Source organism: Neltuma alba, unplaced genomic scaffold (genome assembly GCF_004799145.2).
Source record: "Neltuma alba isolate B1F8T4 unplaced genomic scaffold, ASM479914v2 tig00011962_pilon, whole genome shotgun sequence".
NCBI lineage: Eukaryota > Viridiplantae > Streptophyta > Magnoliopsida > Fabales > Fabaceae > Neltuma > Neltuma alba.
Genome location: NW_021636540.1, coordinates 89,943 through 109,952, shown reverse-complemented (window position 1 = coordinate 109,952; position 20,010 = coordinate 89,943). Strand labels below are relative to the sequence as shown.

Below are 20,010 nucleotides of genomic sequence, written 5' to 3'. Positions count from 1 at the left end.
CCTTTACTGTATTTCGTGGTTAAAAACCTCTGGGCAAATCCTGAAACCTATGGTTATCCTCCACGGCTCCACCACACTGGCCTGAGGTAACAGCGAAAGACAAAGCACAAGATCTTATCAGGAATCAGGATATCCTCTACCTTTGTATTTATGGTACTGTATTAGTTGGACTTTGATACGGTCTCTCGAAATTATTTGGGGCATTAGAATTATAAAAATAAGTTCAGGTATTATTGGCTATTCCCTTATCCAATTACATCATAACGGATATCTTAGTGATAGATAACAATATGTATCATACTTATCACAAACTCTGTCTGAAACCCCGTAGTGATTAATGAGTCCAGAAAAGGAGGCCTGAGGAAAGAGGCGGCCTGTAGCGAACAAGAGTATATTGGGTGACGTATATGGCCCTTCCTTGGAAGTGAAAAAACAAAAGAGAATCATTGTACGGAAAGAAACGGGCCAGCTAGGTGTTGGAATATTGTGGAGGACATGGTATACTTAGAAAGATCATCTGCAACGATGATGACCATATCTGGCCTTCTTTTCAATCTCAAACTTTTTGAATAAAAAGCTTATAGCTTATGGTTGTGTGAGGCACACGTGAAAGCTATAGTAGCTGCAGCGGATTCATTGGGTTTATGCTTGGTCCCACATGGAAAACCTGCAAGCAAGATAATAATATTCAGAGCGACATTAGCTGACCTGGCATGCAACAAAGGAGCTTACATACCCTTATTTACTCAGTTTAGTGCTTTAGTTATCTTCTCTATGCAGATGTTTGTTCTTCGGATCTCATGTCTCTACCACATTGGAAATATATCGCTTAATCCGAAGTTTGATTATGTCTTATTTGCTGAACCACGTGAAGCGTTGTGCCGAGCTAAATATTATTATTTTTGGGAAGCGCTTTACAGGTTTTATGTGTTCAACTGTTTAACAACGTGCAATGTGTCTTCTAAAGATTAAATCCACAAAGCTCGAAGCTTGAGATACTGAACTTTTAACTTGAGATGGCTTTTATATAAAATAAGAAAGGAGGGGGGGGGGGAAGGAAAGAAAGAAAGAAAAAGCTTAGGTTAGTCCTAGCTATTCTTCATTCACTTATTTTACCGTATGAAGATACTGATTCTCCCACTGCTCTATTCTGTGGTTGCTGAGGAGACAAATCATTAAAATTCGACTTCATTTTGGCGAGATATTCAAGCCAACTGGCACCACCCCACCTTACACCTTCCACTTCTGCTATAAAAGGAGCAGGCATTGCCATCTCTCTGCACATATCACCAAGTTCCCTCTTCTTCCTTCAAACTCTCGTTCCATTAGGCATATAATCACCTTTTGTTCCTTTTCTTCTCACTTGATCCCCTCTGCTTTTCCACCCGCCACCGTTCTCTTTAGTGAACCTTCTCAAACTACAAGTCAGTGTTAAGAAATGGCATCAAGCTCAATGTCATCCTCAGGGTCATGGTCTGCTAAGGACAACAAAGCCTTTGAAAGGGCTCTTGCAGTTTACGACAAGGACACTCCTGACCGTTGGTACAACGTTGCCAAGGCTGTTGGTGGGAAAACTCCTGAGGAAGTAAAGAGACACTACGATCTCCTTGTGGAGGACGTGAAACACATAGAATCAGGACGGGTGCCCTTTCCTAACTACAAGAGAACTGGAGGCTCTGACGAGGAAAAAAGGTATATGACCACAACAATGATTCCCATTTTCTACTAAACCCCCACTAGACATTTATTTTTTCAACTGGCAAGCTAAAGCGGCACTGGTTAATTTTATACACTATCTCCCTTGCTATATAACCATTTATTTTCTCCTTCTGAATCTGATCCTATTGCAGGCTGAGGAACTTGAAGCTCCAGTGAACCAACTGGTATCAACAACAATAAAGATTTTCAACATCCTGCTGCTTCACATGAAAGTGCATGGTGCTATTTTATATGAGTTAGCAATAGCTTTAGACTAAGACTAGTAGTCATAAGAATCATGGCCCATGATTCCACGTTGTAATTTCGTATCCCTGAAGCTAGCAACAAGAATGTACGATTCTGTTTCAATTCCTAGTACGTTTCTGATTTCTGCCCATAATAAAGTTGTCATTTTTTGTTGTTATCTTTGTGTATCCTATGTATTGGCTCTTGAGTAATCCAGATACATCAAATCCTGGTCATGCAGCTTACTAATCATTAGTCACTAGTGGTGAAATGGCATAGAGAGACGGAGAAAAGAATAGCTTTAACTACCTGGTCAATTGGAAATAATCTTGACGATGAAAGAAATATTAAGAACCGAAATAACTCGTACAGCTGAACTCTATGAAGAAGGTTCCATTAGGTTGGGACCGAAAGTGACAAGAGGCGGGAAATTTTTCTTTGAATGTTGAAGACTCTGGCGTTCCTTAGCTTGCCACACGGAAACATAGTTGTTAACTGCCTACGACTTCCGTTGACCGCTCTCCAATTCTATTACTTCTTTATTTGCTTTTTCTTCTTTTTCCTTTTTCCCTCTCATTTCTCTTTACTTTCTTACGAGCTGAATAAAGGTTAAAGCAGTATGCTGCTGCTGAAAGTTTGCGCATGCAAGTATTGCTCCATTAAGCAGCTTGAGTACCCAGGTCTTTTCGCTCCCCAGTCCTCCTTAAGTTGAGACATGGATTTCAAGTTTCTAGCCCTTGCAAGCTCTTCAAAAGCAACGACATGTTTGATCTTAAAACATATACTTGAACAAGTCATTTAGTATGTGTTTAGTAGTATAGTATCTTCATTCTCACCCAAAAATTACAAATATTTTCATGATGCCAGTATGTGATGTAAGTTGTCATCATCATCCCCACAAATAAAAAAGACTAGGTTTTTTGTGCTTATAAAAAAAAATAGTTATTCAAAATTAATATACGATAGACTCTAAGAATAAGAAAATCTTACATTCTCAAAAGTTTAAACTAAGAAAACATAAATTAATGTTGCTTATAGTTCCAATGAAGTATTTCACTAGCTCTTCAATATAGAAATTAAAAAATGACACCTGTTCGAGTGTCATGATGGCATTATTCTTTTTCCGGTACAGATGACAGCAAATTCCTATTCCATCACGATACTAGATATTGACATGCTTATACAACAAACCAATATGGAAACCCTTGGTATAAGCAAATCTAGGATGGGAATGAAACTAAATTAATTTAAGTTTCTTGACCCCAAAAGCTCATCCATTATTATATTTAGACTAAAAGGAAAAGGACGCGGAATTGTGTCCCCTCTATGATCTATACCCAGGACGAATTTAACAATTATCTATTCAACTGCACCCTCCCTGTACTGAACTGTTCTTATCTTTAACGAGCCTTTCATGGAATGTTATAAAAATATTCACGTGCATGTACTGTACTGATGTTGGAAACATTTCGATTTTTATTTTAAGGTAGACAGTATTTTGCTGGCTAGTAATAGTACCTGCAAAAAATGACTAAGAATGGGATTGTCCGGAGCGTAAAGCAAATGAGACTCCTATTGGATGGTTTGAGTCGCGTTAGGTCGGTTTAGTTGAACTAACTCTTCTCGCCCATCTCCATTCACGAACAAGCAATTATTCTTCATTCCCGAACCATAATTACCCCTTCATTTTCTCTAATTCTTATTCACGGGACTCCCACTCGCTTAACTCTCGACTTCAAGTCAAATTTTTGAATTTTTTTTTTTTCTTTTAGTGTTACAAGGGAGCAAACAAACGAGATTAAACTATCAGCGGATCACAATCCCATGTGATGTGATCATGAAGCACAGGGCCCAGGGGAAGCTAGTCTGGAACTGTATCAAGAGAAGTAAAAGTCATCCGGTCGCTAATTCACATTCAGCCATTCTAGTCTTGGATTTGGTTCTCAGTGGACCTTCTTTTGAGCCACTTGGCCCAATCGATCTTATTGATTCACAGATGTTGCATGGCCCAAAGCCCCAAATGAATGAGAATGAGCTCATCTATTGAACGAACCGTGCACGTTTCTCCTTAAACTGGGGGAAAAATACAGGCCACATGATTCGTTACTGATATTTAGCAAGATTAAAACGATTACAAGCAAAACATAAATAGAATTAGCTACTGCAGATTGAGTGCGGGGGAATGGTCTTTCTGTCCCTCCAAATGGGAATGATTATCATCATGTTTCTCTAAATACCATTCATTCGCATAAATTTCTTCTTCCTTTCGTAGGTTAGTTGAAAGCAGATATACCAGTGTGCCTTCTGTTATTTTAGCTTCTCTTCTACAAACATGAAAAGCTTTCAACATAGCATTATTTAGGGCCTTCATAAGAACCGACTGAACAACTAAGTTATAAAGTACGTTACAAAACTGCTCAACTTTTACAGAAACGGACCGGATTGTTGGAATTCAAGTGCTACCAGATTCAATAAAACCACTTGTTCAGGGTAAGTAACTACCACCACCAAGTTCAGCTCTCAACAGGACGGGAAATATAAAAGAAAAGAAACCAAGGAGGGGGGGGGGATTTACATGGCTGACATGAAACAACACAGGGAGATGAGGCCTCTCAAATTTATTTTTGGGCCTCAGAGCTTCTATGCATTTAACCTACGTGCATACGGGGTATTGCCAAACGAAAGGATCAAAGTCTTGGGATTCTACTCTTGTACAGTTGTCCGCAGAGGTAGAGAGCTTTCAACTTCTTTGGTAGTATCAGAGCTCCTTTCCGCAACAACTTTGGACAAACCAAACATCTAAATCAATCCACAATCACACCGTATCAGGAGACAGCACAAAGACAAGACCAAAAGGCGATGCAAGCATGAGAGTTCTCAAGAAAAGCTTCAAGAGTCAAACCTTTTGAATGGTTTTCTTAAAGCAAGTTTTGTGTTCATCCATAGAAGCATGGATAAACTCATCAACATGATCCTTCAAATCCTCCAAGAACGTAGCTTGCTCATTCTTCTTCTTCCGACATGAGGTAACAGCTGTGGCAGTAGCAGCTGAAGAAGTAGACTTTTCGTGTTCGTTTTTCTGATTGTCCATGCCTCAAGACTCAACAACTGATACAAAACTAAGGCAGAGCTCAAAGGACTGAGAACAGGTATTATACAGGCAATGAAGACAGCAAAACTTTTTATAAGGTAAAATTTTGAAAAGGAAAAAAGAAATCCAAATCATGATTTTTAATCATCATTTGAATTTTATAATTCATGCTAATAGAAGGGTCAAATATAAGCTCAATAAAGTCAAACTTGTACATCCTATGTATCAAGGTTACTGATAAAAGCGTCTAGTCCGCTCAATCAAATGGAACAAAGGAGGCACTGCATCAACTTGGGGTCACGCAACCAAAGAAAAAAGCGTCCTTATATTATTCCAATGCTGTAATACGTTACAGCTCAAGCATTCAACGTGGTTCTGTAACTTCACTGGCACTAAATCAAAGCCCTCATATAGAAAGGATGACATCGCATCTCATATGAATAATATGGAAATATAATTAATAAAAAATACAAAACACTTCAATTGTTGATAGATGGAATCAAAGAAGAGCAACTAAGCTACCACATGCATAATTATTCTTCTTCTTAAATAAATAAAACTGCATGCCCTTTGCTACAAGATAAAACATTCATATATGCAGATTCAGACGTCAAAAATTATCACTTACATAGAGGTACCAGCAATATCCACAAACTAAAAAACCCAGATTCACTCCAAAAATAGTCACACAATGAAAGCATGATATAAATAAGTTATTTTCATTATCACAGAGAAACAGATTATTTCCCAAGAAAAAATTAGCACATCCAAAATGCCCAGAAAAAATATAGGATTCACCACCGATAGACTTTTATTTATATAAGCAAAATACAAAGAAACAAGCATGTCCTGTCCAGTCAGTCACAATAACACAAGAGGGGTTACGGTTGTGCTAGAAATAAGACCCAACTTTAAGTATACCAACTTACACACCAGTCAGGCAAATTTTAAAGTACAGAACAAAGCACTAATCAACCTTTTCTAAAGACATCATACCGGGACACAAACAATTGTCTTGCGGACAGGGGAAGAAGGTTGCGTCATACCTAAAATTTCTTACTTTTCCCATTGGTTTGCGGGACTACGAGGGTACGAGACGATAGATGAAATTAACATAAGACCTCATTTGAAGGCCATTTGCTTTGCTTAAAAGCCATTGCAGGAGGCTTTAAAGTCATAAAATAGATTGTTCGGATGAAATTTGTAAAGAAGAAAAGCAAGTCAAATCATCTGTGAGATTCCAGGATCCTTCCTGGGCAATTTAAACTGAGAAACCTTTGGGTGCTTCACTAAGGAAAACAAGAGGGAAGGCTGGGAAGCTATCCGAGGCGGGGGAGACGAGCCAACCGTCCCGTTTGCCTCATTGAAATGATAACAGATGAGAAATAGATACGGCGATACGGCTGACGGAAAGATTTACTTTTTGTGACTGGAACGCGTTGCAGGCGTGACGCTAAACCCTTACACAATCAAGACTTCATCAACGACTCTAAAGATAAAGGCACATCTAGAGTCGCAGCAAAGACATAGAAAATCATGATGAGCAAATACTGAACCACTTTCAAATCTACACAATAGCAGGTGAAGAACTATGGAGGGAAAATCATGAACACGCTAAACTACTTACCGTGAGAATGAAGGGGGATTGTCAATTAATGCATAAGAGAATATATATTGAAAAACACAGAGACGCAAATACCTGAATTTCGATGGCAATAGCGAGCAGCTTTGATCAGAGAGGTCTTGAGTTCCGACAGCGTAATATAGGAATTCAAGGATCGTGTCTTCTTTTTCTCCAAGAAAGAAATATTTATATTTATTTATATTTTATTCTGAAGAAAAAGGAAGAATGAGAAATAAGATTTCTTTTATGAAAAATAAATTAATGATAATTAAATTTGATGAAAGTTTTTAAAATGTGCGGTAAATGTTAGCTTAAATAAAAATAAATTTAAAATTCGTATTATAAATATGGTATTTAAGTTTGTAATGTAACTTTTAATTTGTAATTAAGATCCTTGTCAATTTATTTTTTTTTGAAATACTTGACCGATTTCTGGCAAAAAAAATACTTGACCGATAATCTAACTTTATTAATTTAATTCTTTGAGACTTTATTAAAAAAAAACTCATAGTTTTCCTCCGGCCTCTAAAAAAAAAAAGTGAACAGAAAACCCTAATCTGGTGAACTTTAAAATAAAAAAATTTATATTTCATTTAATCTGTGAATAGTTTAATGGGAGGGACAAAATTAAAAATATAACTCGCACTGTCGCACCCTACAGGGTTTTAAAGTTGTCTTGGATGAATGAATGAATTTCTTTTACCTGTTGGGTTACTTATATACGACTGTCATTGAAAATTTGAATATATTATTGTCTGTATTTTCTAATTAAGAGTATTATGAAAAATGTCTAAAGAATAAAGAACGGAAAACGGCGTCGAAGTCGGTTGGATTCAGCGTTCAAAGAAATGCTTGAAACTCAAAAACCCCCGCCTTGACCCTCTCATAAGAAAACCCCTGCCTTGCTGCCTTGTAACCCCTGACTCGGATTCTAATACACCGCGCATTTGGGCCCACCTTCACGCTTGAACCTCTCGCTCTCCTTCATCGAAGTTTTAATCACTTCCGAAAAGGTTAAGTAATCGCTCATGGAATATGATGAATTCATCGACCCAACTGATCAATCTTCTCAAGGTGCTTCGTCGGAAAGATACCTGCTTGGCTTCGTCTGCGCCCACATCGTTGGGGTTAAGTACTATTCGGGCACCATCAGTGGCCGTGAAATGGTTGGTCTGGTCCGTGAACCTCTCAACCCCTACGATGAGAACGCCATTAGGGTCCTCAACACTAGAGCAACTCAGGTTGGGCATATTGAGCGCTCCGTCGCTGCCGTACTGTCTCCCTTGATAGACTCCGAGCTCATCATTGTGGAAGGCATTGTGCCCAAAACGTACTCTGGTAACAAATTCAAGATTCCTTGTCAAATTCATATATTTGCGACGATTGAGGCTTTTCCAACCGTGAAAGACGTGATTTCAGACGCTGGGTTAGCTTTAATTTTAGTGTCTGATGCAGCTTCTACGTTGTCAGAGTCTATGGCTGTGAAAGAAAGGAAGGCTAAGAATGATTTTAAGAGTGTAGATGAGATTTTTAAGTTGGTTGATGAGAATTTTAGCAAAAAGGGTATATTGGAAGCTTTGGAGCCTCCTCGAAGTGTCATCAAGTCTAATCTTTTCCTACATCAGAAGGAAGGCTTGGGGTGGTTAGTTCATCGAGAGAATTCTGGTGAATTGCCGCCATTTTGGGAAGAGAAAGATGGAGCCTTTGTGAATGTTTTGACTAATTATCATACGAACACAAGGCCAGAGCCTTTGCGAGGTGGTATTCTAGCAGATGATATGGGATTAGGCAAGACCTTAACTTTACTTTCCTTAATTGCTCTTGATAAAGATTCTATTTCTCTAAATACGGAAGAAGGGAAGCATGATGAAAATGGGGGGCGCAATGAAGGATTCGCTGTCTCAAGTGGTAAGAAGGGTAAGAGGAGAGGAACAAATAAACAGATCACTGGATCAGAAAAAAAACGCAAGACTGAGAGTACTTCTTCAAGGGGCCATGTAAAAGGAAAATCTGTTGCTGCAGATGTCACACCTTCAACTGGCATGAATATGAAGACTACCTTGGTTGTGTGCCCCGCTTCTGTAATTTCAACATGGATATCACAGTTAGAAGAACATACTAAACCAGGAACATTGAAGACGTACATGTATTATGGTGATAAAAGGACCGAGGATGCTGAAGAACTTAAGATGTATGATTTAGTATTAACCACATACACGACCTTAGCTACTGAAGAATCTTCTCCAGACTCACCCATAAATAAAGTATATTGGTGGAGGGTCATTTTGGATGAAGCACATGTAATCAAAAATGTGAATGCTAAACAAAGTCAAGCTGTCATGAAAATTGTAGCTGAGCGGAGGTGGGCTGTTACAGGGACACCAATTCAAAATGGTTTATATGATTTATTTTCTCTCATGGCATTTTTACGCTTTCAACCATTTTCAACAAAGAGTTATTGGCAGAGCTTGGTGCAGCTTCCTCTTGTTGAAAGAAACCCAAACGGACTCTTACGTCTTCAGGTATTATCATGCATCAGTTCCTGTTGTTCGCTTATAAGATCCAAGGTCACCTACTTATGGCAATATTTAAATGATAGCGCACCATTATTCTAGCTCTAGGCTTGATTTGTGGACTTCGTGCTACTTCTCTTTGTATGCAGAAACATAATGAATGTATCATTGGTTAATGTTGCCACTTGTTTTCTTTAATGTTTACTTGTGGTGTAGGTCTTGATGGCAACAATTTCATTGCGAAGAACGAAGGATAAAGCATTGGTGGGATTGCCTCCAAAAACTGTAGAGACTTGTTTTGTGGAACTTCTTGAGGAAGAACGGAAACTATATGATCAGATAGAATCGAGAGCAAAGAACATAGTGGCAGGTTATTTTAATGACGGAAGCATAACGCGCAACTATTCCACTGTACTTGGTATAATTTTACGGCTTCGACAAATTTGTACTGATATGGCATTGTGCCCATCAGATATCAAATCTTTACTCCCTTCTAATAGCATCGAAGGTACCAAAGTTCGCAGTTTAACATTTTCTTTTTAAACTACTTGTTTTTTCAACCTCTGATTTCTGACGCCACTAATAACTGTGATGTAGGACTGAATTAAGTAGATACTTACTTTGTGTATCTGGTTTGTTAGATTTCTCATGCTTTCCTTTTCTTGCCGCCATTATTCCTTGAAGCTGAGCATGCATGGAATTTGGAAGTTTCTATATAATTTGTAAACATATCAAACCATGTGCTATAAAATTTCTTTGATTCCTTTAGGTAATGTCCTTTCCCATATGTCATGATTGACGATCATGAAAAGGTCAGTGCAGACCACCCTACCGGGGATCACTTAATGTCTATGAGATCAAAGTTATTTTATTCAAAAAAGGAAGATTGTTTTAGGTTGGCAATATCAATGCCATATTTTGTACCTCATAACGATACTTTTTCTTGTTTTAAAAGGAGATTAAAGTTTAATTGGCTTTAAAATGAATCTGTGTTAGGATTTCTAAGACATAGTTGTGAAGAATTTGATGCTATTCTTGTTTCTTGTATCAGCCAACTGTAGAATATCTAACTGGTCCGAAAATGTTATATATATTAATATGTTGCCGGAAAGTTCAATGACATTCCTTTACTGAAAAATACATAGTTGAGTCATGAGTCATGATTATTTCTGTTCTGAGGTCAACATCTGCCTTGTTTCTTTCTTATGTTAATTGATTTAATTGTGACAAACTATCAAAGAATCTGAAAATGCAGGCAACAATGAACCTGTTAACATAATTTTACATTTGTTTAATGCTTGCTTTATATTTTGTGTTTAAACAGATGTTTCCAATAACCCGGAATTGCTGCAAAAGTTGGTAGAGGTGCTGCAAGATGGTGAAGATTTTGACTGTCCAATATGTATTTCTCCGCCAACGGATATTGTAATTACATGCTGTGCTCACATATTCTGCCAAGCTTGTATTCTGAAAACCCTACAGCGGAGCAAAGCCTGTTGTCCCCTTTGTCGTCACCCCCTCAACGAATCTGACTTGTTCTCCGCCCCACCTCAATCTTCTGATGCTGATGCTGCTGGACTCTCTTCGGACAAGACAAGCTTATCCTCTAAAGTATCTGCTCTGGTGAAACTTCTTGTTGCCTCAAGGGATCAACATCCATCTGCAAAATCAGTTGTGTTTTCTCAATTTCGTAAGATGCTGATCTTACTGGAACAACCTCTGAAGGCAGCTGGTTTCAAGACACTGCGCCTTGACGGGACCATGAATGCTAAACGAAGGGTTCGAGTTATGGAAGAATTTGCAGCTGGAGGAACAGATGAACCCATTGTTCTACTGGCAAGCCTCAAGGCTACAGGCACAGGTATAAATCTGACAGCCGCCTCCAGAGTATACTTATTGGAGCCATGGTGGAACCCAGGAGTGGAGGAACAGGCAATGGATCGTGTGCACCGCATTGGACAGAAAGAGGAGGTGAAGATTGTAAGATTGATTGCTAAAAACAGCATTGAAGAGAGGATATTGGAGTTGCAAGAGAAGAAGCAGCAGCTTGCAAAGGAAGCGTTTGGAAAGAGGAAAGCAAAGGACGGTAGGGAAGTTGGAGGGGATGATTTCCGAATGCTCTTGTCCTTGTGAGCTTTGTTCTTATGTCAATATTAGTTGATGGTTAACATCAAATGGTAGTGCATGTATGTCCCATGTTGTGTTCATGTACGTATGTTCTCGTCTGTTTTTTTGTCCATTTTTGGCCAAATGCTTTTGCCGTTCCCAACCAGGAACATTCAACATGCCCAATGTAATGGCAGCATGCGCACAGGCTTCCATTTTGAGATTCTTGGTTCCACTGATAAGCAAGTATACTTGTTTTGCTTTTCCTTTGGGTGTTATTATCTCTTGAATCTATATTTTTGTTGGTGATTCTTTATCTTTTGAGACCTTTCAAACTTCTAAACAAGATTTAGTGTATCTAAGGACAAACAAGTAAAGGCCGATCAACTTCTGCACTATTCTTCACAATAATGGAATGCAATTTTTGAAGTGACGGTTATGAATGAAGTATTTTTCTCTTTTTTGGGACATGAAATAAAGTTCTCCTGAACTTCAACCAGCATCGAAATGTATTTGGAAGGTTACCAACCTCAGCTTTTTATGTAATAATTGGATAATTAATTTATATTGATTAAAAGCTAGTCTAGTTATTTACAAACGTGTGTGTTGATTTTTTTTAAGTACTCCTTTTTCTAAATATTAAAGGAAACATATTAAATGATTTTAACAAAATCTCTCAAAATAAAATGGCTATGCGTATAATGGCATAAAAAACGACTATACGTATTGCCAACTCATCCAAATAATGTGATGTCACCAATCACTTTAATATCATAAATGTATGGCATATGGATATCAAACAGAGAGAACTGTAGTAAGGTCCCAAATAAGGAATATATTCACAAAAAACCTCATAACAAATGAACAGCTTATAATAATAAATTCTATAGTAGAAAATGATGATGTATTTTAACTCCCAGCCATTAAAATTTTTTAGTAATTATTTTTTTCCTCTAAAACGTGAGTGTAATTCTTCCGATCAATTAACCACAGGGACACAAGGTATATTAGCTGAACGGCCAGGAAAAAAAAAACTTACTTTGTTGGGCCTCTTTATGATGGGGCCGAACTGAAGGGAGGAAATAATAATAATAATAATAATGTCAAAAAAATACTTTTAAAACTTAAGATTTTAAAACACTTTAATAATAATTAAAGACATTTAAAAAGCAAATGACAGCAAATTTTTGCAGTCATTTTTTATTTAGAATTTTAAATTTTAGATTTTTTTTGGAGATTTTTTCTAATAATAATAATAGTATGGGATTGTTAACGGGGTAAAATAACGCAAATCCATTTATCAACCAGTGCTTGGCCAAAAAAAATCAAACAATGCGTCTATTCACCCCAAAAAAACAATTTATTTTGTATTATATATATATAATACTTATTAAAGGCAATGAGATATTCAAAACATATTGATTGACCAGTAGATCGATAAGACCGGGGAAAAAATCAAACAAAATTAAAATACTGGCATCTAGAATACAATTGAAATCTTAAAAATCGAGTTGGATTGTATGCATGTGGCAGAAAATTAAGGTACACGGAGTATATTTTTACCTTCTTTTTATACTTCCTTCTAGCCTTCGGAACCCTATTAATTTTCCGTTCTTCGTGGTTTCTTTACTTTATATTCTTCTGTTCACATGTTTAAAAACTATTTTAAATTAATTTTATAATATAAATAGATACAAATACAAGTAGTGAAAGGACAAAATTAGAGTCAAAGCATTAAAACAACAATCGTTAACGGGACACAGAAACACGTTGATTTTTAGATTGGTTCATAGTGAGTCATTTACTTTAATTTAAGCCTCTATCAAATAAATGTTAGTACAATTTTAATTTCCAAATTTCTAGCTTTGAAATTTCAATATTTATTGATTAAAATAATTTCAGTAATTAATATCTTCTAATTTACTTTAAATTTACAAATATAAGAATTTTAATTTAAAATTTATATGTTTTTGAAATTCACAATAAATTAATTATATTTATTTTCACCAAATTATTCGAAATTGATATTTTTTTTTGTGCTTTCTATATAGTGAAAGCAGTCAATTCATTATATATTTGAAATCTTAACTCATAAAATAAAATGTAATCCTTGACAAATCTTTTGTTACAGAACACAGATTACATATAGTCCCCTATTAAGTAGGAAATTTTCTGGTTCGACGAACGAAAACATTATTTCCTTTAATTAGCATATTCAGAAATTAATGATCAGACAATAAACATCATGGAACATTGAACGTCCATTAATGGCATGTTTGTATTGTTTGTCTGGTAATAAAGCATTACATGAAACCCTTTTTGTTTTGGGGGGGGGGGGGGAGGCGGGGCACTAATCATTCACTCGCCATTGATGCTTTCTTATTAATCTGATGGAGTCTTCTAATGAATTTGTATCGGGTATGGCTACCCAATTTATCTGTGAAAATTCATTTTAAAAAAATTCCCCGCCTTTTCTGTAAGCAGCACTTTTGAAAAATTAAAAAAAATAATAAAAAAAGAATCAGTGAGAAGAACGTTTTGTACATAACCGTAGGATCAGGTTTTGGGGGCGCTGAGTCCTTAATTAAAACTGCCATTTCGTAGCCTATTTTCTGGAAAAAGCCTGAGAGTTCTTGGGACGTTGTCAAATATTGTATCGATGTTCTCAAAGTTAGTTTCGCTTAAGGCAGAGCAGTGAATTTAATTTGCCAATTTTATGACAGAGCCAAAAGCAATTAATGCTGAGAAAATAAGCATTATTACACAATTGCAGGATCATTAAAAGGAAATCCCTTCAAATTAATTTATTTTCTTTCACAGACGCCTCTGAATTCCTTGTATATAATCTTTGGCCGGATGAAAACCCAGGCCAGATTCACTAATCAAAACCACCATTTTGCTTGTTTCAGGCTGCATCTGTGGATTTCTCTTTTAATTTCCCGCTTTTCTTCCTTTTCTTCCTCAGAAAACGCATCCCCAGGGAAAAAGAACACCACCTTTCCTCTCATTTCTCACACCTATATAACCAAGTTCAAGTGTTGGTAGCATCATCAGAAAGTCACAAACTTTGAAACCTTTTGGATAATCTCATCGAATTTCCCATTCCCCAGATATTGAAACTTTGTCGCCATGGAACCCAAAAGCCTTGAGGAGTGGAGAAAATATTTTGAGAGTGGAAACTGCAGCATCTACCAGATCATCTTCAATGCGATAAGAATCGCTGCTTTGGATGACCCAGAAGAGTTCAAACTTCGCAGAAACAAGATCGTTGAGAGGCTCTACTCTTGCCAATTCACTGGGTTGTGTTGCTGCTGCGTTGATCAGACGGAGAAAGATATTCATAGCACCATTAAACAAGTTTTCCAGGACTGCAAAACTGCATGTGCTCATCACAAGAGCACTAAGGTCGTCGATGATTCCGCAGTCGGAGGAGCGAGAGTGACCGATCAGCAGGCCACTGAACCAGGAAACAACGATGAAGATGAAGACGAAACTGTTCGCTGTGTTTTGCAGATTAGGGATGAGCTTGAGAGCAACGAGCTGGTCAGTACATACTCCCACTTCATGCAATTTCGGTAACAGTAATTCGATTTCAATGTGATTGTGAATTGGTTTGATTAGTTCAAATAAACCTAAAACTATAGATTTATATTCATGCCTGGACGATAAATCAAAGGCTACTGGCCTGGCCACGTATATCGTGCGTTTGGGATGATTACATCCTTAAGTTATTCTCTATGTTCATCGTTTTCTTTTTTTCTTTTGATAGACGGACAGTGAAATCTACGGTTCACTAAAGAAGTTGCAATTGGTGGTTCAATCAGTTTTCGTTATGGAGGTAAGACTCTACTATTTGTTATTTATGATTTGGTTTTGATTTCTATCAAGTGAGGACCATATGAATTCGATTTTGTGAAAATTAATACGAGATGTTCGAAAAAGCTAATTTTAATTTGTAACCAAAATATACAATCATTAAGAGAGAGTATTATGAAAATGAAAACAAGAAGCAGCTCCTGGAATGAGGTAAGAAACAAATGGGTTAAAAGGAGAACACCATGTCTTAAAATCTTAAAACTCAAGTTAATGAGTCCTCCTACTTATACACACATATATAATGCATAATTTTATTTGATGAGAAGCTTCTCATAATAACAAGTGAAGTCTATCCACACCAAACATCACCTAACAATTTCCACTCAGGTAAAAGTCCATAGTACTCTCCCGCATAATAAAAACGCCATAAAACGCCAGGTCTCAGTCAAAGCAGTGCCAACCCATCTAATCTGAATGCAGGTTTCAAATAGTGTGGCAAGTATATGAAATATATTAATAATAGAGATGAGATGTTGTAGATTGAAGGTGTTCAGAGAGTTGCATTGCGACAGGGAAGAATTCTCTAGATGATCCCTATATCTGTTGGCCGTCGCCTAGATGGCTAGAAGGAGTTTAACAAGAGTATACTACTTCGGGTCCTTAATAGAAGATTTCGTTTGATTTTTATTTTAATTGATTCTAAATAAAAGGCTCTAATTCACTTTATCTCTCGTATTTATCCATTCTTTTTCTAAATTTGTCCTTATAATAATGGTAGTTATAATCAATACACATGATTAATAAAAATATTTTATGAAAGACAATACTTATTTATTATAAATAACCAACTTAACTAGTTTTTTTAATCTATTTAAATTAATCAACTAGCTCTTATATTAAGGACCGGAGATAGTATTTATATAATTTTATATATGCCCTCCATATAAGCATTGGGATGATATATGTATTGTATTTCTGATTATCTGTGCAGGCTACAAAAATAGGGAAAACAATAAGTAATCTTAGGCGCCACAGGGCGAAGGAGATCAGTCTTTTAGCAACAATCATGGCTGAGTATGAATTCTCTGCCCCTTTATTTTCTTTTCTCCCACAACAATCTTACACACACAATCATGCATAATTAAGCTGATTAAATAGGAAAAACCAACACCTGCAAGAAGCCTGTTTATAAGAAATCTCCTCTAAATCTTTTCAAATCAACGTGGAACTAAGAGATGTACGGCTCAAACAAATTTAAAGCCTTTAACATTATATTTCTCTCAAATTTTAACTCTATTTTCAGTTCTTTTTTTTGAATAAATATGATGCGTGAAGAGAATCGCGAACGTGCATGAAAGGCTCTAAAGTAATATCAGTTATCTTCGATTGTTTTGGAGCCCTCTACACTTGTCACCCGTGATTTCCTCCACGCACCGAATCCATTCCTCTCACTACGCCAGCTTCGTAAATTTAGGCTAATGCAGGTTCTGAAGTTTACGTAACATCTTGAGTGGGATTAATTAATTAATTCCATCCATAGAAGAAAATTTTACAAAATTGAACTCATATTAGCCTGTTACGATTAGTCATGAAAGAGGCATTATTGATTGAAACAAGAAGGAAATTATGCAGGCGTACCGTGAGAGAATTGAATTATTAAATTTGATAGTTAACATGTAATTCCTAATTTGCAATTATATCGCAGCCAATGGAAGTCAAAGATCGTGGAGTTTGTGGATAATAAAACGGCAGGAACTACTGCAGGTAATTAAGCGGTATTTTAAACATCTATGACAGTCTTGAGTTCATTAATTATTAGAGAGGTGAATTAGAAACAGACGCTTACTAACATATTTTCATTATGTAGAAAAATCCAAAAACCCTGTGCCTAGATTTGTTCTTGACGAGTGGCGAGAATTTCCTTCTGTTGAATATGTTCCTCAGCCTCCAGTGGAGTTCTCAGAGGTATAAACATATAACATTTCCAGCTTTTGCTATTGTTTCTTTGAGCTTTGAATTGTTTTGTGTGTGTGTGTGTGTGGGGACATACACGCATCTACGCATTGCAGCATTTTATGCATGATCGATTCATCTGAATATGTGCTCCTGTTTTGTTGGCCACAACGGGGCTCCTTTTCTTGAAATGAGTAGAAGTTCCTTGACGACATGGATGATTATGAAAGTAAGTCATTATTCTTTTCTTTTCTTTCGTTTTCTACGTCGTTGATTGATAAATCTCTCTGCCTCCCTGATCTGGATTATCTTGTATTATATTCAAGAACGCTAAAACTGCTTATATTATTAGTTATGGGGAAAACAGATGCCACTGGAAAGGATAATAATGAGACTGATCGGGAAAGGCAAAGGAATGTCGCAAAAGAAAAGGAGACTGAACCGAAGCTACAAGAATCCATGAAACGAGAGAAAACAAAGAAAGAATTGGTTGAGAAATTCACAAATCATCGCAGATCCAATGGATCGTCCGACAAGAGCCACGTCAAAGTCGAAAAGACTGATGCAACGACGACGGAGAAGAACCATTCAATGGGAACCAAAAGGAAACTGGAGGAACAAGACGCAGAGCTCATCACATCCATAAGGCGGAAGAAACTAGAAACACCGAAGCAAGAACTGAGTCGTCATAAGCCATCCAAGTCAGCACTAAACCCTAATATTGCAAAGACTGAACGTGCGTCGTCAGACAGAGATGAGAAGCCAAGAGTGAAGAAAGAGGGTCAAAATCACAATTATGATGAGCCTCATAACAGGCACAGAGCCCTTCGTATCAATGCAGAACCCAGACACGCTAGTCCCCGCGCGAGCGAGGTACGTTTTTAATTTGAATTATCCAAGCTTAGTTTTAAACCAGTACTACTTATACGATTATTCCATCTGCCTCTATATATACAGTCACGCAGGTCATCATCCGATAAAACTGCAACGGAAGAGAGACTTGAAACCTCAGAGAAGAAACTTCAAGTGGGCTACGAAGCTCATGAGAGAGGTTTGCCGCCTCTTGCGTTACGTTATCTATTTATGTGTGGGTGTTACTTTGCTTGCCGCCTAGTATTCTTTTTCCCCTTTTAAATGACGCTGCAGTTCCTATTTTAACAGCCAAAAGGAACATCCAGTTAATTCCAGAAGGTGATCTTCTTCACAGGAAAGAACCAAACTCGAAAATGAAGGCTCGGCACTGGGTTTGATGATGAAGTGCATGCTTCGGATTTCAAATTTAGTTTACATTCTATGAGCTACCTCCTCGGATGTTCTGTATTTAATATTTATGTTCTAACTCTGTCGTCAAATAAATATATCTGTAGGCCTTCATGATATGTCGGAACCGGAATAAATATTTGAGTATATAGGGTATGCGCTGAGAACTGCAAGTTTCCGTGCTTCGAAATTACTTTTCTTTTATCGCCATATGACATTACAACAACGCATCTGGGGTTGTTATGTGGTGGATGTGCCCATATGGAAGACTCTGCTATTCGTCCGTATGGAGAACGAATGAGTCATTAGAGGAGTTAGGTGCAGGGCGTTCCCTTTGGTGCTGATTTAGAGCACGTGGTTTTGGTGGATGGGCCCAGAATGTAGAGATGGGTCCAAGCAAATGAAAGCCCACAGTCGAGTCCATTCGAAACCCACAACTCAATTATTGCGCCATGCGGTGATTCTTGTCAGTCGGTTATGTTATGCGCAGTATGGTATTTACAGTCACATGATTTTTTTTTTTTGGGGCCAGCACTGACAGACACATAAATATATCCTCTGTTATTCCTCTATTGTTACATTATAAGATTACTTTTGGTTTGGGAATAACTATATAAAAAAAATTTGTATTTTATGAGACAAGACACTTTTTTATGAGTAAAATCACTTAACATAAAGTGATCATTTTCACGTTCCTCCCCTTGTGCCTTGGTGGATGACGTACTGGGTTGAGTGAGGATAGGTTATGAAAGGAACGATTAATCCAGCAGATAATATACCAGTTAACAAACATGGGCAGCATTAAATAATGAAGTGGCTTTGGTGGAATCATGAAATTCGGACGCTTGATTGAGGCGGTTGGGAATGGATTTGAAGTGGCCCATACTGGGAGAAATGGATTGAATGCAGGGAGTGGTTTTGACTTTTCAAGTCGTCCCACGCTGGACATTGATCACAAGCCTTCGCTGGTAATAGTTTCTTTATTGCGCCTTTGACTTGAAGCCCGCCCCCCGCCCGGGGGAGGGCGCTAAATCCTACAAATATTATATTCCCACTCGAATTACTCTTGTAATGATATTGTATTGATGATGACGAGATAACCATGATACAACGTTACAGCTCGTAGCGTGTAAAAATGCTACGTGGATCTTAGCAGCATATGATTGGGCCTTAGGGCCCCGTTCATTGGCCCGACAAAAAAAACAAAGAGGTAAAGAGAGAGGGGGAGAGAGAGCACAAATCCCATCGTTCCCCATACACAGCCTGAATGGGCGTTAGGTAAGCGTGGTGGATGCGCTTTTCCAAACCTCTGTCGCTTCCCATCGTCCCCCAGGCGGCCAATTCTGTTGCGCTTCGTTTCGCCTGTCTTTCTCTTCCCTGACCAGCAATGATGACAGGCCAGCTCATCCATTTTAATATGGTCCCATGAAGAAGAAAATACATCAAATAAGTCCCCTAAAATCTCATAATTTTTCTGAAGTCCCAAAAGGATCTCAGTGCAATTTTCAGAATACACAAATTACTGTCTTGCCCTATCCCTGCCATCAGAAACAAAACGGGAGAAGTTCATTTGGATGAGGAGTTCCTGCGCAATATGCTTGAAAGAGAAGACATAGGGAAAGAGGGAAGAAGCCATTGATGATAAAATATCTTCTCCACTACCATTAGTGAACTCTAAAGAGCTTCCATGTGAATCTCCACAA

General features: G+C 37.5%; 4 protein-coding genes across 7 annotated transcripts; 3 read left to right on the top strand and 1 right to left on the bottom strand.

Moving 5' to 3' along the window:
- Positions 1–1,317: 1,317 nt before the first annotated feature.
- On the top strand, positions 1,318–2,122 carry LOC114719984 (protein RADIALIS-like 2). Its single transcript, XM_028905564.1, has 2 exons — positions 1,318–1,692; positions 1,851–2,122. Exons 1-2 carry the CDS (start codon positions 1,439–1,441, stop codon positions 1,873–1,875), a joined length of 279 nt encoding a protein of 92 aa, XP_028761397.1. The 5' UTR covers positions 1,318–1,438; the 3' UTR covers positions 1,876–2,122.
- Positions 2,123–4,325: 2,203 nt separating this feature from the next.
- Positions 4,326–6,811, bottom strand: LOC114720045 (uncharacterized). 3 transcript variants are annotated; one of them, XM_028905640.1, is made up of 3 exons: positions 6,735–6,811; positions 4,847–5,052; positions 4,326–4,743 (listed from the first exon to the last, which is right to left on the bottom strand). In XM_028905640.1, exons 2-3 carry the CDS (start codon positions 5,033–5,035, stop codon positions 4,648–4,650), a joined length of 285 nt encoding a protein of 94 aa, XP_028761473.1. In that variant the 5' UTR covers positions 5,036–5,052; positions 6,735–6,811; the 3' UTR covers positions 4,326–4,647. The 3 variants fall into 3 exon arrangements, with proteins under 3 accessions (XP_028761473.1, XP_028761475.1, XP_028761474.1); XM_028905642.1 differs by lacking the exon at positions 6,735–6,811 and adding an exon at positions 6,663–6,688; XM_028905641.1 differs by lacking the exon at positions 6,735–6,811 and adding an exon at positions 5,251–6,047.
- Positions 6,812–7,536: 725 nt separating this feature from the next.
- Positions 7,537–11,544, top strand: LOC114720044 (putative SWI/SNF-related matrix-associated actin-dependent regulator of chromatin subfamily A member 3-like 1). 2 transcript variants are annotated; one of them, XM_028905639.1, is made up of 4 exons: positions 7,537–7,997; positions 8,115–9,181; positions 9,389–9,680; positions 10,497–11,544. In XM_028905639.1, the coding sequence occupies exons 1-4, from the start codon at positions 7,688–7,690 to the stop codon at positions 11,303–11,305; spliced, it is 2,478 nt and encodes an 825-aa protein (XP_028761472.1). In that variant the 5' UTR covers positions 7,537–7,687; the 3' UTR covers positions 11,306–11,544. The 2 variants fall into 2 exon arrangements, with proteins under 2 accessions (XP_028761472.1, XP_028761471.1); XM_028905638.1 differs by having other exon boundaries at positions 7,537–9,181.
- Positions 11,545–14,407: 2,863 nt separating this feature from the next.
- Positions 14,408–17,065, top strand: LOC114720005 (probable mediator of RNA polymerase II transcription subunit 26a). The gene is made up of 5 exons (XM_028905589.1): positions 14,408–14,821; positions 15,048–15,116; positions 16,086–16,168; positions 16,800–16,858; positions 16,962–17,065. Exons 1-5 carry the CDS (start codon positions 14,408–14,410, stop codon positions 17,063–17,065), a joined length of 729 nt encoding a protein of 242 aa, XP_028761422.1.
- Positions 17,066–20,010: the final 2,945 nt, after the last annotated feature.